Consider the following 15,641-nt stretch of genomic DNA (forward strand, 5'->3'; position numbering starts at 1 on the left):
TATTCTTTGCCAATTCAAAACTATGAGGAGTTTCATCCGAGTCATCCTCAATTTTCAGCCCCGATGCACGCACACTGGCTTTGAGCCTTTTCATTTTCACTTCATAGTCTAATGCCAATTTTTGAATTTGTTCGCTTTCTTTTTCTTTCTCTTCCCTTTCAAGTTTTATCCTCTGTAGTTCAAATTTAGTTTTCTCACTTCAAATTTTCCTCATCTTTCTCCTTCCTGTTCCCTTTCCTCTTTCTAATCTCAGCTTCTCTAATTCAAATTGCCTACTTTCCTTTTCTCTTTCTTTTTCTGATTCAATTTTGGCTAGTTCTACTTGAATACCAACAGAAAAATCTTTTTCAAGCTTCAGGCAAGGAACCAATGCTTGGATCATCTCCGCTTTCCTGACCCCCGAGCTTACACTAACCCCAGGTCCCGATATGGCGACCAAACTGACCTTTCTCAACTGCTACAATATACTGAGAGACAAATCTTCCCTCTTAAATTCCTGTACATTTATGGTACTCATGTTAATTTTGCACTGAACCCAAAGTAAATGTGAAATCATGTTCGTTTAAACTCTGGAAAATTCCAACGAACCTGTTTCACAGCCTAATCATGAACAATCTGATCCCGGACGAGCCTCCAATTTTATGATCCCCGTGGAGACCAAACAAAAAGAATCAAATCTAGCAACTGACTCCAATTTAGGAAATCAAAAACCAAACCAACAAGATTTCACTTTTATAAATTTTACTGTAACACTCAAATCAAAATCAACACAAATTAAACACAAACTAACAGTTAACTCCCAGTCGATACAGATCTTAAACGTTACACGTTAATTAACAGATGCAACAAAGATAGTCCTTACAGATCTTCAGAAGCGCAAGATTGTGGAAAATGTGGGCCGCATTCCATATCTTGGGAGCCTCTTCTCGGTGAAGGCAGACATAGACGATGATGTTCATTATCATTTCCAAAGTGTCAGCTCAGCCTTCGGCCGACTGAGGAGAAGAATATTGAGGATCAGGATCTCAAATCTGAGACTAAGATCACGGTTTCTCCCTGAGCTCCTATATGCTTCAGAGACATGGACAACCTACAGCAGGCATGTTAAAGCACTGGAGAAGTACCATCAGAGGCACCTCTGCAAATTGGGTGGCAAGAAAGGCAGTCCAACAGCAGCACCCTCTCCCAAGCCAACCTTGCCAGCATCGGGGTGCTAATTACCCAAAACCAGCTCCACTGCGTGGGACATGCGACTCGCATGCCTGACACCAGACTCACAAAGCAGCTGTTCTACTCAGAACTTAGTCGTGGCAGGAGACACCCAGGAGATCGGCGGAAATGCTTTAGAGACATCCGCAAAGCAACCCTGAAGAGATCAAACATCCCCGTCGACTCGTGGGAGTCCCTGGCTCATGACCACCCGAGATGGAGAAAGCTCATTCGGGAAGGCACCGTACACCTCGAGGGACTTCGTCGGGAACATGAGGAGGCGAAGTCAAGGTGTCGGAGAGAGCGCACAAACCTCCAAACTACTCATCTTGCTGACCCTTCAAGCACCACCTGCCCCTCCTGTGGTAGAGTCTGTAGAATATGCATTGAACTTATCAGCTATCTCAGAACCTATCGAATCGGAGTAGAAGAGAGTCATCCTTGATCCCAAGGAACTGCCTAAGAGGAGGAAGATCAGCAAGATGACGCTGATCAGAGCCACAGTACAACAAAATCAGGATCTTCCTCAAATAGTTCTTCATGTCCTATCCTCCAGAATGCAAATATGAAAGTAATTAGGTCTGTCAATAGCAAGCTAAGCAATCGTCCTTTTAACAGTTTTTGGCTCTCGAACCACCTTGGCCTTGCCACTACCATCCTGATGACACAGTATCACTGATAACTTTTCTGTCACCGAAGACAACTGCTGTAAGTCATTCACCAATGATTAGCCCTTAGTCCACGCTTCTTTGCCCGCATCCAAACTGTTTCAACCAGCTACTTTGCTACTAGAAGCCCATAAACTTGCAACTCTCCACCTGATGCCTTAAAATAATCTGGCTGATTTCCCATCCACTGGAGAATCCTTCTCAACTCTCCAAAAATCGTCTTTTTACAAAACACAAAGCAGCCTTGCAGCTGGCTTCCACCTTTTTCAAAAATACTTCTTGTCAAGCAATACACCCAGCTTTCCTTTGAGCTGGCCAAGCACTCTGTAGAGTTTTCTTTAAACTGAAACCAGTTACATGTCCTTCATTAAAAAAAACTGCTTGTTCGTTCTCCGTCTAACCTGAGTTTGAATTCCAGAACCTGGAAACCACCCCAACCTCAAATCAGGGACCATCTCAAAACACAACCACAAGCTGTACAGAACTCAATTACACCAAAAGACTTCAGAGCAGTGGTCTACAGCATAAGTTCCTCCCCTTTATATTCCAGTATTCTTTGTAATTTTATGCTCCCCTCTACACTACATACTTGCCACCAAGTGACAAACTGGATTATATGGGTCTATATCATCTAAGTCGTTAACAAATATAGTAAACAGTTGAGGCCCCAGTACAAATTCTGCTATTTCCTCACCTCTTAAATTCTGCGGTAGAAACCATCAGGTCCTAGGTATGTGCCACTCTTTAGTCTCATTACTTTTTCTAACACTTTTTCCATCCGTTTCCATTAAGCATAGTAACCACTTTACAGTTAGGATCTCTTTTTCTCGAAACTTGAGAAAGTACACTTTTATTTTAAAAAACACATTGGAGGTACCTCATATTTGCAGCACCCTGAGAAGAAATTCCAGGAAATTACACTGGGATCTACACTCTTCAATTCTGAGGAAACTTTCTGTGAACATGCCCACTTGGCTGAACTGGTATCATTCTCGACTCCAAGTCAGTTTGTGGATTCAAGTCCAACTCAGGAATTGAGCACCTAATCTCAGCCAACACTTCAGAGCAGTACTGAGGGACAGCTGCATTGTCAAAGGTGCCATCTTTTGGACCTTATAAAGAGGCTCCGTCTACTCTCTCTGGTAAACATAATACTACAGGCATTTGAAGACGAACTTGGCCAACATTTCTCTCTCAAATACCACTGCCAAAACAGATGAACTTTTCTCGCATTTGTAAGGTCATGCTCTGTGCAAATTTGCACAAAAAGCAAGAGATTACACTTCAGAAAAGTCATTCATTGGTTACATAACAGTTTTAGACATCAAAATATGAAAAGGCCCTATATAAACCTAAGTTCTTTTTCTCTCTCCCCTCCAGTACACATGCGTTTGGTCCAATCTTCGCCTACTGGCCCCCAAACGCCAATAACTGCCCCTCCTGCAACTTTATCAATGTTGGGCACAATGGAAGCAATATCAAGATGCAAGTAAGCAATCACAAAAAGCTAATTGTTGCAATTAGACAAATTTAAAATTATTTGTACTGTGCAGATAGTCACAAAGTGTGTGCTGGGAATATCTCACTGTGTTTGATTGACGAGATGTTTCAGTTTATCAAGTCATATTTCAGCCCAAGCTTGTCATGACACTGAGCTCTTCTTCCATCACCTCCACACCCATTTCTTTGGCCAGGAGTAATCCCCCGCTCAGGGGACTTTTTTTACTCATCTCCAAGATTCTCCCTCCACCCGGACTGCTCCCTCTGGCCTCTTACCCTTCCTCAATCTTTTCAGTGAGAACTGCCAACATGACATCAGCCATCTCAATTTCTCTGCTCCCCTCACTCGCTCTAACCTATCTCGCTCTGAACTTGTAGCACTCCGTTCACTCAGGTCCAACCCTAACATCGTCATCAAACCTGCTGATAAGGGTGATGGAGTTGTTGTCTAGGGTACCGACCTCTACCTAGTACAGGCCAAACGCCAACTCTCTTACACGTCCTTCTACTGTTATGACCGGGGTGGGAGGAGTGCACTGTTTTTTCTACTTCTTCACAGGTCACAACATATATTTAATTGTTTACCCAGTTACCGATACGGTCAATTTTTTAAATCTATTTTTATCCCAGAATAAAAGACACCAACTAAGTTTCTTTAATAAACAACCAAATTAGCAGTTTATTATAAAAGAAGACAAGCAGTAACGAAGCAAAGCATTAACACACAGATTGAAAGATCAAAGTTCCTTTTTTACCTTAGCCCCTCATACGTGCATGCACACACACACACATTAATCGAAAAGGAGAGATTTTCTCTTTAGAGCACTGTTCAAAAAAAAGATTAAAAAATACTTTGGCCAAATACTTGCTAATTCTTGTAGGAAAAAGATATGGAAAGATGTCAGTTGTCCCTTTTTGGTTTGGTGTCCCAAATACGCATAGACGGCTGTCACTGAGATCTTTCGAGAACAGTTCTTTTCAGGCGACGTTGAAGATCAGTTTGGCAGCTTTCCGGAAGAAATGCGGCAACAAGGGTTTCTGGCAAACTTTTCAGCAGGAATGCAGCATCAGTTTCTCTATTTCTTACACTCGCTTCTAAGAGATTCTCAAAGAGATGAAAAAGCCAGCAGGCTTTTCAAAAAGATGGAAAAGGCTGAGCTGGGGTTTTTTCCTTGACAGGTTGATACTTAAACTCCTTTTAAAATACTATCCAAACCCAACTGACTGTCCAAAGTGAAACCAAAAACAATATCTCAATAAAGTCTATAAATATAAATCTTGACCTGTCACTTCTCTGTAAGCATCTCCCCCAAGTCAAAAAACCCCTGCTGGGTATTTATCTGAAGACAGGTGACTTCCAGTAAGGGTTGTTTATGAACCAAGTCCAAAAGACCTTCCGATGACCCCAGTGAAAAAAACATCTATGGAATCCTTTTCAGTTTTCCCAAATAAAACAATGTCCATAATTCTAAAATACACGAGTCCTCAAAAAAAAACTTAACAAAGAATATAGAAGCATCATCATAAAACTACCTCCCTCTGGACCATGACCGCACTACCGAACAAAAAGCCACTGTATCCAGTACTGTCACTGACCTCATCTCATCCTATGTCGTTAGTACCCATGTGGACCACAACAACTGGATCCTTCTCCTCCCACTCTAAGTTCCTCTCCAGCCCAGAAGAGATGTCCTTAACCTTGGCACCAGGTAGGCAACACAGCCTTCGGGACACCCTGTCTTTGCTACAGAGAACAGTATCTATTCCCCTAACTATGTTATCCCTATTACTACTAAATTTCTCTTATCTACCCCCACTTGAATGGCACTCTGAACCATAGTGCTGTGGTCAGTTTGCTCATCCTCCCTGCAGCCTGTGCCCTCATCCACACCAGGAGCAAGAACCTCGTACCTATTGGATAATGGCACTGGCTGAGGCTCCTCCAAAGCTAAATTCTGGATCCCCATACCTGCCTCACTCGCAGTCACACCTTCCTGTCCCTGACCATGCTCCTAATTTGATGTAATTAATCTATGGATGCCCAATCCTTCTACACCTCCATCCCCACCAGTTTGAGAGCTTTCTGCTTCTTCTTAGAACAGAGGCACAACTGGTCCCCAACGATCACCAGCCTCCTCTGCGTGGCTGAACTGGTTCTCACATTAAACAACTTCTTCAACTACACTCCAAATAAAAAGTGTTGCTAAGGGTACCCGCATGGGTCCTAGCCACACCTTCCTTTTTGTGGGATATGTGGAACATTCCTTGTTCCAGTCCTGATGAGGCCTGTCCCTCACCACTTCTTCCAATGCAATGATGCAGCTTCCTGCTCTCGCCCTGAACTAGAAAGTTTCATTGACTTTGCTTCCAATTTCCACCCTTCTCCATCTCTGACTCTTCCCTTCCTCAACTTCTGTCTCCAATTCTGGGGCTAGGCTATCAACACAAATTCATTATAAGCCCACGGACTCTCACAGCTACCTGGTCTACACTTCCTCTCACCCCACTTCCTGAAAGGACTCTATTCCATTCTCCCTTTTTCTCCGTTTCCGTCACATATGTTCAGACAATACAACCTTCCAAACAATAGCACTTCCGATGTGTCTTCCTTCTTCCTCAACTGGGGATTACCCCCCCAATCGCGGTTGGCAGCGCCCTCAAACATGTCCGATCTATTTCATGCACTTCTGCTCTCACCCCTTCCCCTCCCAGAATCACGTTAGAGCTCCCCTTGCCCTCACTTTCCACCCCACCAGCTTCCGCATTCAACAGATCCTCGGCTATTTCCGCCACCTCCAACCTGATGCCAGCACCAAACATATCTTCCCCTCCCCTTTCAGCATTCCAAAGGGGCCATTCCCTCCAGGTCACCCTGGTCCACTCCTCAGTCAGCCCCAAAATCTTGCAACGTGCCTGCGGCAGCTTTCCATTCAAGCGCAGGTGATGCTACACCTGCCCTTTTACCTCCTCCTTTCCCACCGTCCAGGGCCCCAAACACTCCTTCTAAGTGAAACAGTGATTTACTTGTACTTCTTTCAATTTACTATACTGTATTTGCTGCTCACACTGCCCTCTCCTCTACATTGGGGAGACTAAACGCAGACTGAGTGAATGCTTTGTGGAACACCTCCACTCAGTCCGCAAGTGCAATCCCGAGTTTCCTGTTGCTTGTCACTTCACTTCTCCACCTTGCTCCCACTCTGACCTTTCTGTCCTTGACCTGCAACAGGGTTCCAATGAAGCTCAACACAAGCTCGAGGAACAGCACTTCATCTTTTGACTGGGCACTTTACAACCTTCCGGACTCAACATTGAGTTCAAGAATTGTAGATCATAACCTCTGTTCCATTTTTTGCTTTTTTGGTTTGTTTTTCCACCTCCACCCCCACTCCCCCAACCCTCCGTTTCTTTCTTGATCCCTTTGCTTTGTGTTCAGATGACTGCTCCCCTGCCTTTTGCTCATCATCCAGACACAACCTTTGTTTCTTTGCTTGTCTTTGTACTATGGAACCTTTTGTCATTTAATCTCTCCTACTCTCCACCCTATCACAGACCTTCCCTTTTTTTTGTTCTTCCCTGCTTTCACTTGCTCAAAACCTATTGCATTTCTAACCTTTGCCAGTTCTGATGAAAGGTCATCAACCTAAAATGTTAACTCTGTTTTTCTCTCCACAGATGCTGCCTAACCTGATTATTTCCAGTAGCCGTAGTATTTTGGTTTTGTTTTAGCCCAATGCTTATACATAAACCTCTGAAAACAAGTAAATTAAGTTATAAATGCCACCTTTTGTATATTTATTCACTGTCATGACACAGTATAGTCTTCTCAAAACACATTCCACATTATCTGGAAGCTTGTGTATATTTTAAACAATTTCCTAAGCTTCATTTGTGAGACTGCATTTAATAAGGTTAGTGAATAACCTCAAATTAATTGAATAAATTAAATTTTAAACCCTGAGGGGGAAGAAAATCAGCTTCAAAGAGTTTTCTAGTCTGCATCTCATTTTGCCAGTGCTTTTAAATATTTTGAGATTACATTTGTACTAATTCAGAAAGCAAATCAAATCGATTATAAAAAAAACTCGAGCTGGACTCTAACTTATTGGAACAATCCTGCTATGTACAGTGTAATTAGGACAGTACCACTGATTCTTAGGATAGCACATGGAGAATTTACAAATTTATGCGACATAAAAGTAATAAAAAGTGTCCATCACCACAGAGGACTTAACAAGTGGCAGCTGATGCAAACTTCTTTTTTCTTCTGCACCATTTTCTACCAATCTCCTCTCCTCCTCTGAAGATGTTAGTTCCTTGGTGAGGTCTAATTCCACAAGTGCGCACCTTCTACTGCTTTGCCAATATGTGCATTTTGCATGTGTGCACCTAAACTGTGAGTACTAGAAAGCTGACAGCGGGAGAGGGGCTTACATTACAACAGAACCTTCAGCCACCCACCTACACACAGTGTAATCATGCAACTTCAGCAGGGGTTCTTCAATTGCAATCAACAGCAAGGACCCCAAGTGAAGTTTCCCTCCCTAATCCAGGGATACTGAGGCCAGCTACAGCACCCCTACCATCAGCACGGCCTGCATGCCTCAGCTAGAATGTGTCAACAAACTAAGTCATTGGGAAAATACACCTGGAAAATTTTGAACAGACGGTATACCGCATGGCTACGCTGGTTGGAGCAGCGAATATTCATGCCACACAGACCAGGTACGTCTCAAGTTCAATCCTAGACTGTTGAATTGCCTGATCTCAGCCAGGGCACCAGTGGGGATGTTACATCTTGAGAATCGATGATAAAAGCAAAATACTGTGGATGCTGGAAATCTGAAATAAAAACAAGAAATGCTGGAACCACTCAGCAGGTCTGGCAGCATCTGTGGAAAGGGAAGCAGAGTTAACGTTCCAGTGTTCCGAAGAAGGGTCACTGACCCGAACCGTTAACTCTGCTTCTCTTTCCACAGATGCTGCCAGACCTGCTGAGTGGTTCCAGCATTTCTTGTTTTTATTTGAAAATCGATGAGCTGGGCAAGAGATGGATGTAGGTTTGAACAAAATCAGTCACAGTTCACACCTCATTAGCTAACCAGCAACCTCTACTGTAGGTGCATGTATGTGGGTGTCGGGGAGGACGGATCAGTCAAGGAGCCTGCTGACTTTCACTGTATGGCACATCCATGAAGGATGAGCACCTGGACAAGGCATCACAGAGCTGCCAACTCCCACCTTCAGGAGATGGGACACAGGATGAGATTTTATACAACGCCATTATGTGGAAGGCTGCTAGAGGTTGTGAAAATAGCAGAGGTCTAACCCCTCTGTCAGTTGCACTACAACTGCAGCTGATGTTAACCCACACCAACCCTTAATAGGAATTATTTCACGGTTATTTTATAAGTTAAGATAATAAGCATACCGCTCAACAGCCAGCTCGCAGTTCGATGTTTGCTGCACGTTGATAATCAATTTCTTCTCTACTCCCTGTCGCAACTTAAAATACAGTTTCTCTCTGTCCTTTGGCACAGCACTGTGAAGACAACAGGAGTTATTTCAGTTTCCAGCATTGCCTGTTGCATCACGTGGGTCGAGGAAATTTAAGGTAAAACCAGGAATATAAGATGTACACATACTGTGAATGTCAGTTCACATGTGAAATCTACCAAGGATATTGGGAACAACCTTTAGATGCAGATTTGCCGCAGGGAGAAAACACTTTATAAAAGATCAATAAATGTTACTTTACAACGTAAAAATCCAGCTTGGTGCATTTCGAGGCAAAGGACTGACTCCAGGCTCTCAAAATATCTGAAAGTAATATAATTCTTGTTAAAAAAAACAAACAGCTGAAAAGAATTATAGCAAAATCAGGAAGTTAAAGTAAACCTTTTTAAATCCTTAGTTGGGCCTCAGCAAGAGTATTGTGTCCAATTCTGGACATCATACTTTAGAAAGGATGTTAAGGCTTAGGAAAGGGTGCAGAGCAGATTTATTTATTTATTTAGAGATACAGCACTGAAACAGGCCCTTCGGCCCACCGAGTCTGTGCCAACAAACAACCACCCATTTATACTAGCCCTACAGTAATCCCATATTCCCTACCACCTACCTACACTAGGAGCAATTTACAATGGCCAATTTACCTATCAACCTGCAAGTCTTTGGCTGTGGGAGGAAACCGGAGCACCCGGTGAAAACCCACGCGGTCACAGGGAGAACTTGCAAACTCCGCACAGGCAGCACCCAGAATGGAACCCAGGTCCCTGGAGCTGTGAGGCTGCGGTGCTAACCACTGCGCCACTGTGCCGCCTCAACCACTGCGCCACTGTGCCGCTAGAATGTTCCCAGGAATGAGGAAATTCAGTTATATGGAAACACTAGACAAGCTGGGTTTGTTCTCTTTCTCGACTCACCACTTCTCCCGACACCTCCCTCCACTGTTGTTAAATTATCAGACTGCTTATCTGACATCCAATACTGGATGAACAGAAATTTTCTCCAATTAAATATTGGGAAGACTGAAGTCATTGTCTTTAGTCCCGCTCCAAACTCTGCTCCCTAGCCAGCAAATCCATCCCTCTCCCTGGCAACTGTCAGAGGCTGAACCAGACTGTTCACAATCTTGATGTCAGATCTGACCCCGAAATGAGCTTACAACCACATATCCACCTTCACTAAGAGAACCTATTTCCACCTTCAACCTGACTTTAACATTACTTCAGGTCACCTTCATTCATGCCTTTCATACCTCCAGATTTGACTCTTCTAACACACTCCTGGCTGGTCTCCCACATTCTGCCCTTCATAAACTTGAGCTCAACCAAAACTCTGCTGCCCGTGTCCTTACTCGCATCTAGTCCCGATCACCTATTGCCCCTGTGATTGCAACATTGGCTCCAGGTCAAGCAATGCCTTGATTTTAAAATTCTCATCCTTGCTTTCAAATCCCCCACAGCCTCACCCCTCCCTATCTCTGTAATCTCCTCCAGCCCCATAACGCTCCAAAGATATCTGCGTTCATCTACTTCTGGTCTCTTGAACATCCCTGATTTTAATTGTTCCACCATTGGTGGCAATACCTTCAGCTGCCAAGGCCCTAAGCTCTGGAATTCCCTCCCTAAACCTTTCTGCCTCTCTTTCTTCATTTAAGGAACTCCTTAAAACCTACCTCTTTGATCAAACCTTTGGCTATCTGCCCTAATATCGGCTTTTGTGGCTCAGTGTCTAATTTTGCTTCGTCGTGCTCCTGAGAAGACCCTTGGGATATTTTATGACATTAAAGACAAGTTGTTCTCCTTACAGCAGAGGAATTTATGGGGAAATGTAATCGAGTTGTTCAAAATTGAGGGATTTTGATCGAATAAATAGAGAATAACTGTTGCTGCTGGCAGGAGTATCAGTAACCAATGTTCCCTCTAATCACCCTTCACTGCAGGTGGCCCATTTATTGCACTGACTGGTCCCTTTAATATTGCTGTGCGGCCGTGCATATACACATTTCAAAGGGACTGCTGTTTGTGCGCGGCCTGTTTAGCACATGGGTAGCACATTGCTGCACAATCGCACACTCGCACAGCTTAGAGGGAACATTGCCAGTAATCAGAGGGCACAGGCTTAAGATAAATGGCAAACAAATTTGGGGGTTTGGGGGCAGGGACAGATCTTTTCACACAGCAAGTTATTGTGATCTGGAATGCTTCCTGAAAGGGTGGTGGAAACAGATCCAATAGCAACTTTCAAAAGAAAAGTGTTTATAAACGTAAAAAAGAGAAAAATTGTGGGTCAGATGGTTTCACAGGTCGGCGCAACATCGAGGGCCGAAGGGCCTGTACTGCGCTATAATGTTCTAATGCTGTGGGGAAAGAGTAGAAGAGTGGGATTAATTGCTAGCTCTTTCAGAGAGCTGGCACAAGCACACTAGGCCAAAAGGCCTCCTCCTGTGCTGTATGATTCTATGATTAGAAAGCATATGACAAGAAAATGTTCCTGTGAGAAGATCCCCTCCTCTCGCTCTCATCTTACAAGAGAAACACCAATATCTAACCTTGCCTCCTGGACTAGTTTTCTCAATTGGTATGATTTCCATAGTTCCAGGAGCTGTTGCTTAGTAGAAAAAGATAAAGGCAGGCCCTAAAACAAATGGATTCTGCCATCAGAAATAATTAACTGCCCTATGTATAAACTTGGGGATGATGCTTGATCCAGAGTTGAATTTTAAATTCCATAGCAGTCCATCACTAAGCCTTCTAAACTTCCACCCCTGTAACATCACCTGCCTCAGCTTTGACCTTACCTTGACGCAACTTCCTCACTGGGCTCTTCAGCTCTTCTCACAAAGTTTCCAACTCACCCAAAAATCTGGGCACTCATGTCCTAGCACACATTAAGTCCCACTCGATGATTAGCTACCTTTAAGGGCGGCACAGTGGCGCAGTGGTTAGCACCGCAGCCTCACAGTTCCAGCGACTGGGTTCAATTCTGGGTACTGCCTGTGCGGAGTTTGCAAGTTCTCCCTGTGAACCGCGTGGGTTTTCGCCGGGTGCTCCGGTTTCCTCCCACAGCCAAAGACTTGCAGGTTGATAGGTAAATTGGCCATTATAAATTGCCCCTAGTATAGGTAGGTGGTAGGGGAAGGTGGGGATGTGGTAGGAATATGGGATTAGTGTCGGGTTCGTATAAAATGGGTGGTTGATGGTCGGCACAGACTTGGTGGGCCGAAGGGCCTGTTTCAGTGCTGTATCTATAAATAAATAAAATAAATAAGTTTCCTACCCCAACCACAAATCGAACTCAAAATCCTTGTCCTCATTTATAAATTCACCCTACCCCTTGCAAAGCTCCTCCAGTCCTACATCCCAGTTTATACCCTTTGGCCTTATCCATTCTGACCTCCTGTGCACCCTCCCACCACTTCACCATCAATGGCAGGGCCTTCAGCCGTACTCTCTGGAACTACCTCAACCCCTTTCTGGCCATGCTTATGTTATCTCTCTGCCTGTCTACAAATGCTCACTGATCAATTCTGCTCTGCAAAGCACCTTGGGACATTTTCTATATTAAAGGTACTGTATAAAGTCAATATTTATGCAGGGTTTATGCAGTGGTGTCTTCTAAATTAAACAAAGACAGAGCTATTTAACTGGAAAGCATTACTTTAAGACTCCAAAATCCAGGCTGACACTCCGGTGGAGCACTGAAGGAGTGCTGCACTGTTGAAAATGCCTTTCGAGTGAGATGTTAAACCCAAGCCCTGTCTACCCTCTCAGGTGATGTAAAACAGATGATCTGGTCATTTATATTATTGCTGTTACTGAGACATACGAACCAGGAGTAGGAGCAGGCCATTCGACCCTGCTCTGCCATTTGATAAAATCATGGCTGATCTGATTGCGGACACAACTCTACTTTCCTGTTTACCCACTATAACCTTATACTCCCATGTCAATCACGAATCTAACACAGCCTTAAAAACATTCAATGACCTTGCCTTCACTGCTCTCTGGGGAAGAGAATTCCATAAACTAACAACCCTCAGAGAAAATATTTCTCATCTCCATCTTAAATAGAAGACCCTTAATTTTTAAAATGTGTCTCCTAGTTCTAGGCTCTCCCATCCTGTCAAATCCCCTCAGGGTCTTACATGTTTCAATAGGATCACCTCTCATTCTTCTAAGCTATAATAGATACAGACCCAACCAAGCCGATCTTTCCTCATGATAACCCCTTCATCCCAGGAATCAGTCGAGCAAACCTTCTCTGAACTGCTTCTAGTGCAATTATATCCTTTACTAAGTAAACCACCAAAACTATATGCAGTACTCCAGAAATAAAAACAGAAAGTGTGGGAAATACTCAGCAGGTCTGGCAGCATGTGTGGAGAGAGAAACAGAGTTAATGTTTCAGGTCAATCACTTTTCGTCAGAACTCTTTTTGCAAGGATAATCCAGGAAATTACAGGCCAATGAGCCTTACGTCAGTGATAGGGAAATCATTGGAGAGGATTCTTCGGGACAGGATTTACTCCCATTTGGAAACAAATGGACTTAATAGCGAGAGGGAGCATGGTTTTGTGAAGGGGCGGTCATGTCTCACTAACTTGATCGAGTTTTTTGAGGAGGTGACAAAGATGATTGATGAAGGAAGGGCAGTGGATGCTGTCTACATAGACTTCAGTAAAGCCTTTGACAAGGTCCCTCATGGCAGACTGGTACAAAAGGTGAAGTCACACGGCATCAGAGGTGAGCTGGCAAGATGGATACAGAACTGGCTCGGTCATAGAAGACAGAGGGTAGCAGTGGAAGGGCGCTTTTCTGAATGGAGGGATGTGACTAGTGGTGTTCCGCAGGGATCAGTGCTGGGACCTTTCCTGTTTGTAGTATATATAAATGATTTGGAGGAAAATGTAGCTGGTCTGATTAGTAAGTTTGCGGATGACACAAAGGTTGGTGGAGTTGCGGATAGTGATGAGGATTGTCAGAGGATACAGCAGGATATAGATCGGTTGGAGACTTGGGCGGAGAAGTGGCAGATGGAGTTTAATCCGGACAAATAGGAGGTAATGCATTTTGGAAGGTCTAATACAGGTGGGAAGTATACAGTAAATGGCAGAACGCTTAGGAGTATTGACAGGTAGAGAGATCTGGGCGTACAGGTCCACAGATCACTGAAAGTGGCAACGCAGGTGGATAAGGCAGTCAAGCAGGCATACGGCATGCTTGCCTTCATCGGTCGGGGCATAGAGTATAAAAATTAGCAAGTCATGCTACAGCTGTACAGAACCTTAGTTAGGCCACACTTGGAATATTGCGTACAATTCTGGTCACCACACTACCAGAAGGATGTGGAGGCTTTGGAGAGGGTACAGAAGAGGTTTACCAAGATGTTGCCTGGTCCGGAGGGTATTAGCTAAGAGGAGAGGTTGGATAAACTCGGATTGTTTTCACTGGAACGACGGAGGTGGAGGGCGACATGATAGAGGTTTACAAACTTATGAGTGACATGGACAGAGTGGATAGTCAGAAGCTTTCTCCCAGGGTGGAAGAGTCAGTTACTAGGGGACATAGGTTTAAGGTGCGAGGGGCTAAGTTTAGAGGGGATGTATTTTTTTTTTAATTTAATATTTAATATTTATTGATACAGCACTGAAACAGGCCCTTCGGCCCACCGAGTCTGTGCCGACCATCAACCACCCATTTATACTAATTCTACACTAATCCCATATTCCTACCACATCCCCACCTGTTCCTATATTCCCCTACCACCTATCTATACTAGGGGCAATTTATAATGGCCAATTTACCTATCAACCTGCAAGTCTTTGGCTGTGGGAGGAAACCGGAGCACCCGGCGAAAACCCACGCAGACACAGGGAGAACTTGCAAACTCCACACAGACAGTACCCAGAATTGAACCCGGGTCGCTGGAGCTGTGAGGCTGCGGTGCTAACCACTGCGCCACTCTGCGAGGCAAGTTTTTTTATACAGAGGGTGGTGAGTGCCTGGAACTTGCTGCCAGGGGAGGTGGTGGAAGCAGGTACGACAGCGACGTTTAAGAGGCATCTTGACAAATACATGAATAGGATGGGAATAGAGGGATACGGACCCCGGAAGTGTAGAAGGTTTTAGTTTATACAGGCATCACGATCGGCACAGGCTTGGAGGGCCGAATGGCCTATTCCTGTGCTGTACTGTTCTTTGTTCTTTTTCTTTGTTCTCTGGCCCGTGTTCTCTCCATGGATGCTGCCAGACCTGCTGAGTATTTCTAGCACTTTGTTTTCATTTCAGATTTCCAGCATCTGCAGTATTTTGCTTTTATCACAGTACTCCAGATGTGGTCTCACCAATGTCTGTACAACTGTCGCAAAACTTCCCTACTTTTACATTCCATTCCCCTTGCAATAAACAACAACATTCCATTTGCCTTCCTTATCACTTGCTGTACCTACATACTAACTTCTTGTGAATCATGTACCAGGACATCCAGATCCCTCTGAACTGCAGAGTTCTGCAATCCCTCTCCATTTAAATAACATACTGCTTTTCTATTATTCCTGTCATTGTGGAAAAGTTCACATTTTCCCACATTATACTTCATCTACCAAACTTTTGGCCACTCACTTAACCTATCTAAATCCCTTTGCAGACACCTTACACCCTCTTCACAACTTAATCTCCTACCTATCTTTGTGTTATCAGCAAATTTAGCAACGATACATTAGGTCCCCTCATCCAAGTCGTCGACATAGATTGCAAA

The 15,641-nt window shown here is 44.0% G+C and overlaps 1 protein-coding gene across 1 annotated transcript in view; it reads right to left on the reverse strand.

Annotated features, from left to right (window-relative positions):
- LOC137373241 (rab GTPase-activating protein 1-like) overlaps positions 1 to 15,641 on the reverse strand; it is a 556,698-nt gene that overhangs the window by 441,220 nt on the left and 99,837 nt on the right. Inside the window, exon 7 of the mRNA XM_068038091.1 lies at positions 8,809 to 8,919. Coding sequence (XP_067894192.1) covers positions 8,809 to 8,919 — 111 coding nt within the window. The remainder of the gene's footprint in view (positions 1 to 8,808; positions 8,920 to 15,641) is intronic.

Source organism: Heterodontus francisci, chromosome 8 (assembly GCF_036365525.1).
Source record: "Heterodontus francisci isolate sHetFra1 chromosome 8, sHetFra1.hap1, whole genome shotgun sequence".
In the NCBI taxonomy this organism is placed as follows: domain Eukaryota; kingdom Metazoa; phylum Chordata; class Chondrichthyes; order Heterodontiformes; family Heterodontidae; genus Heterodontus; species Heterodontus francisci.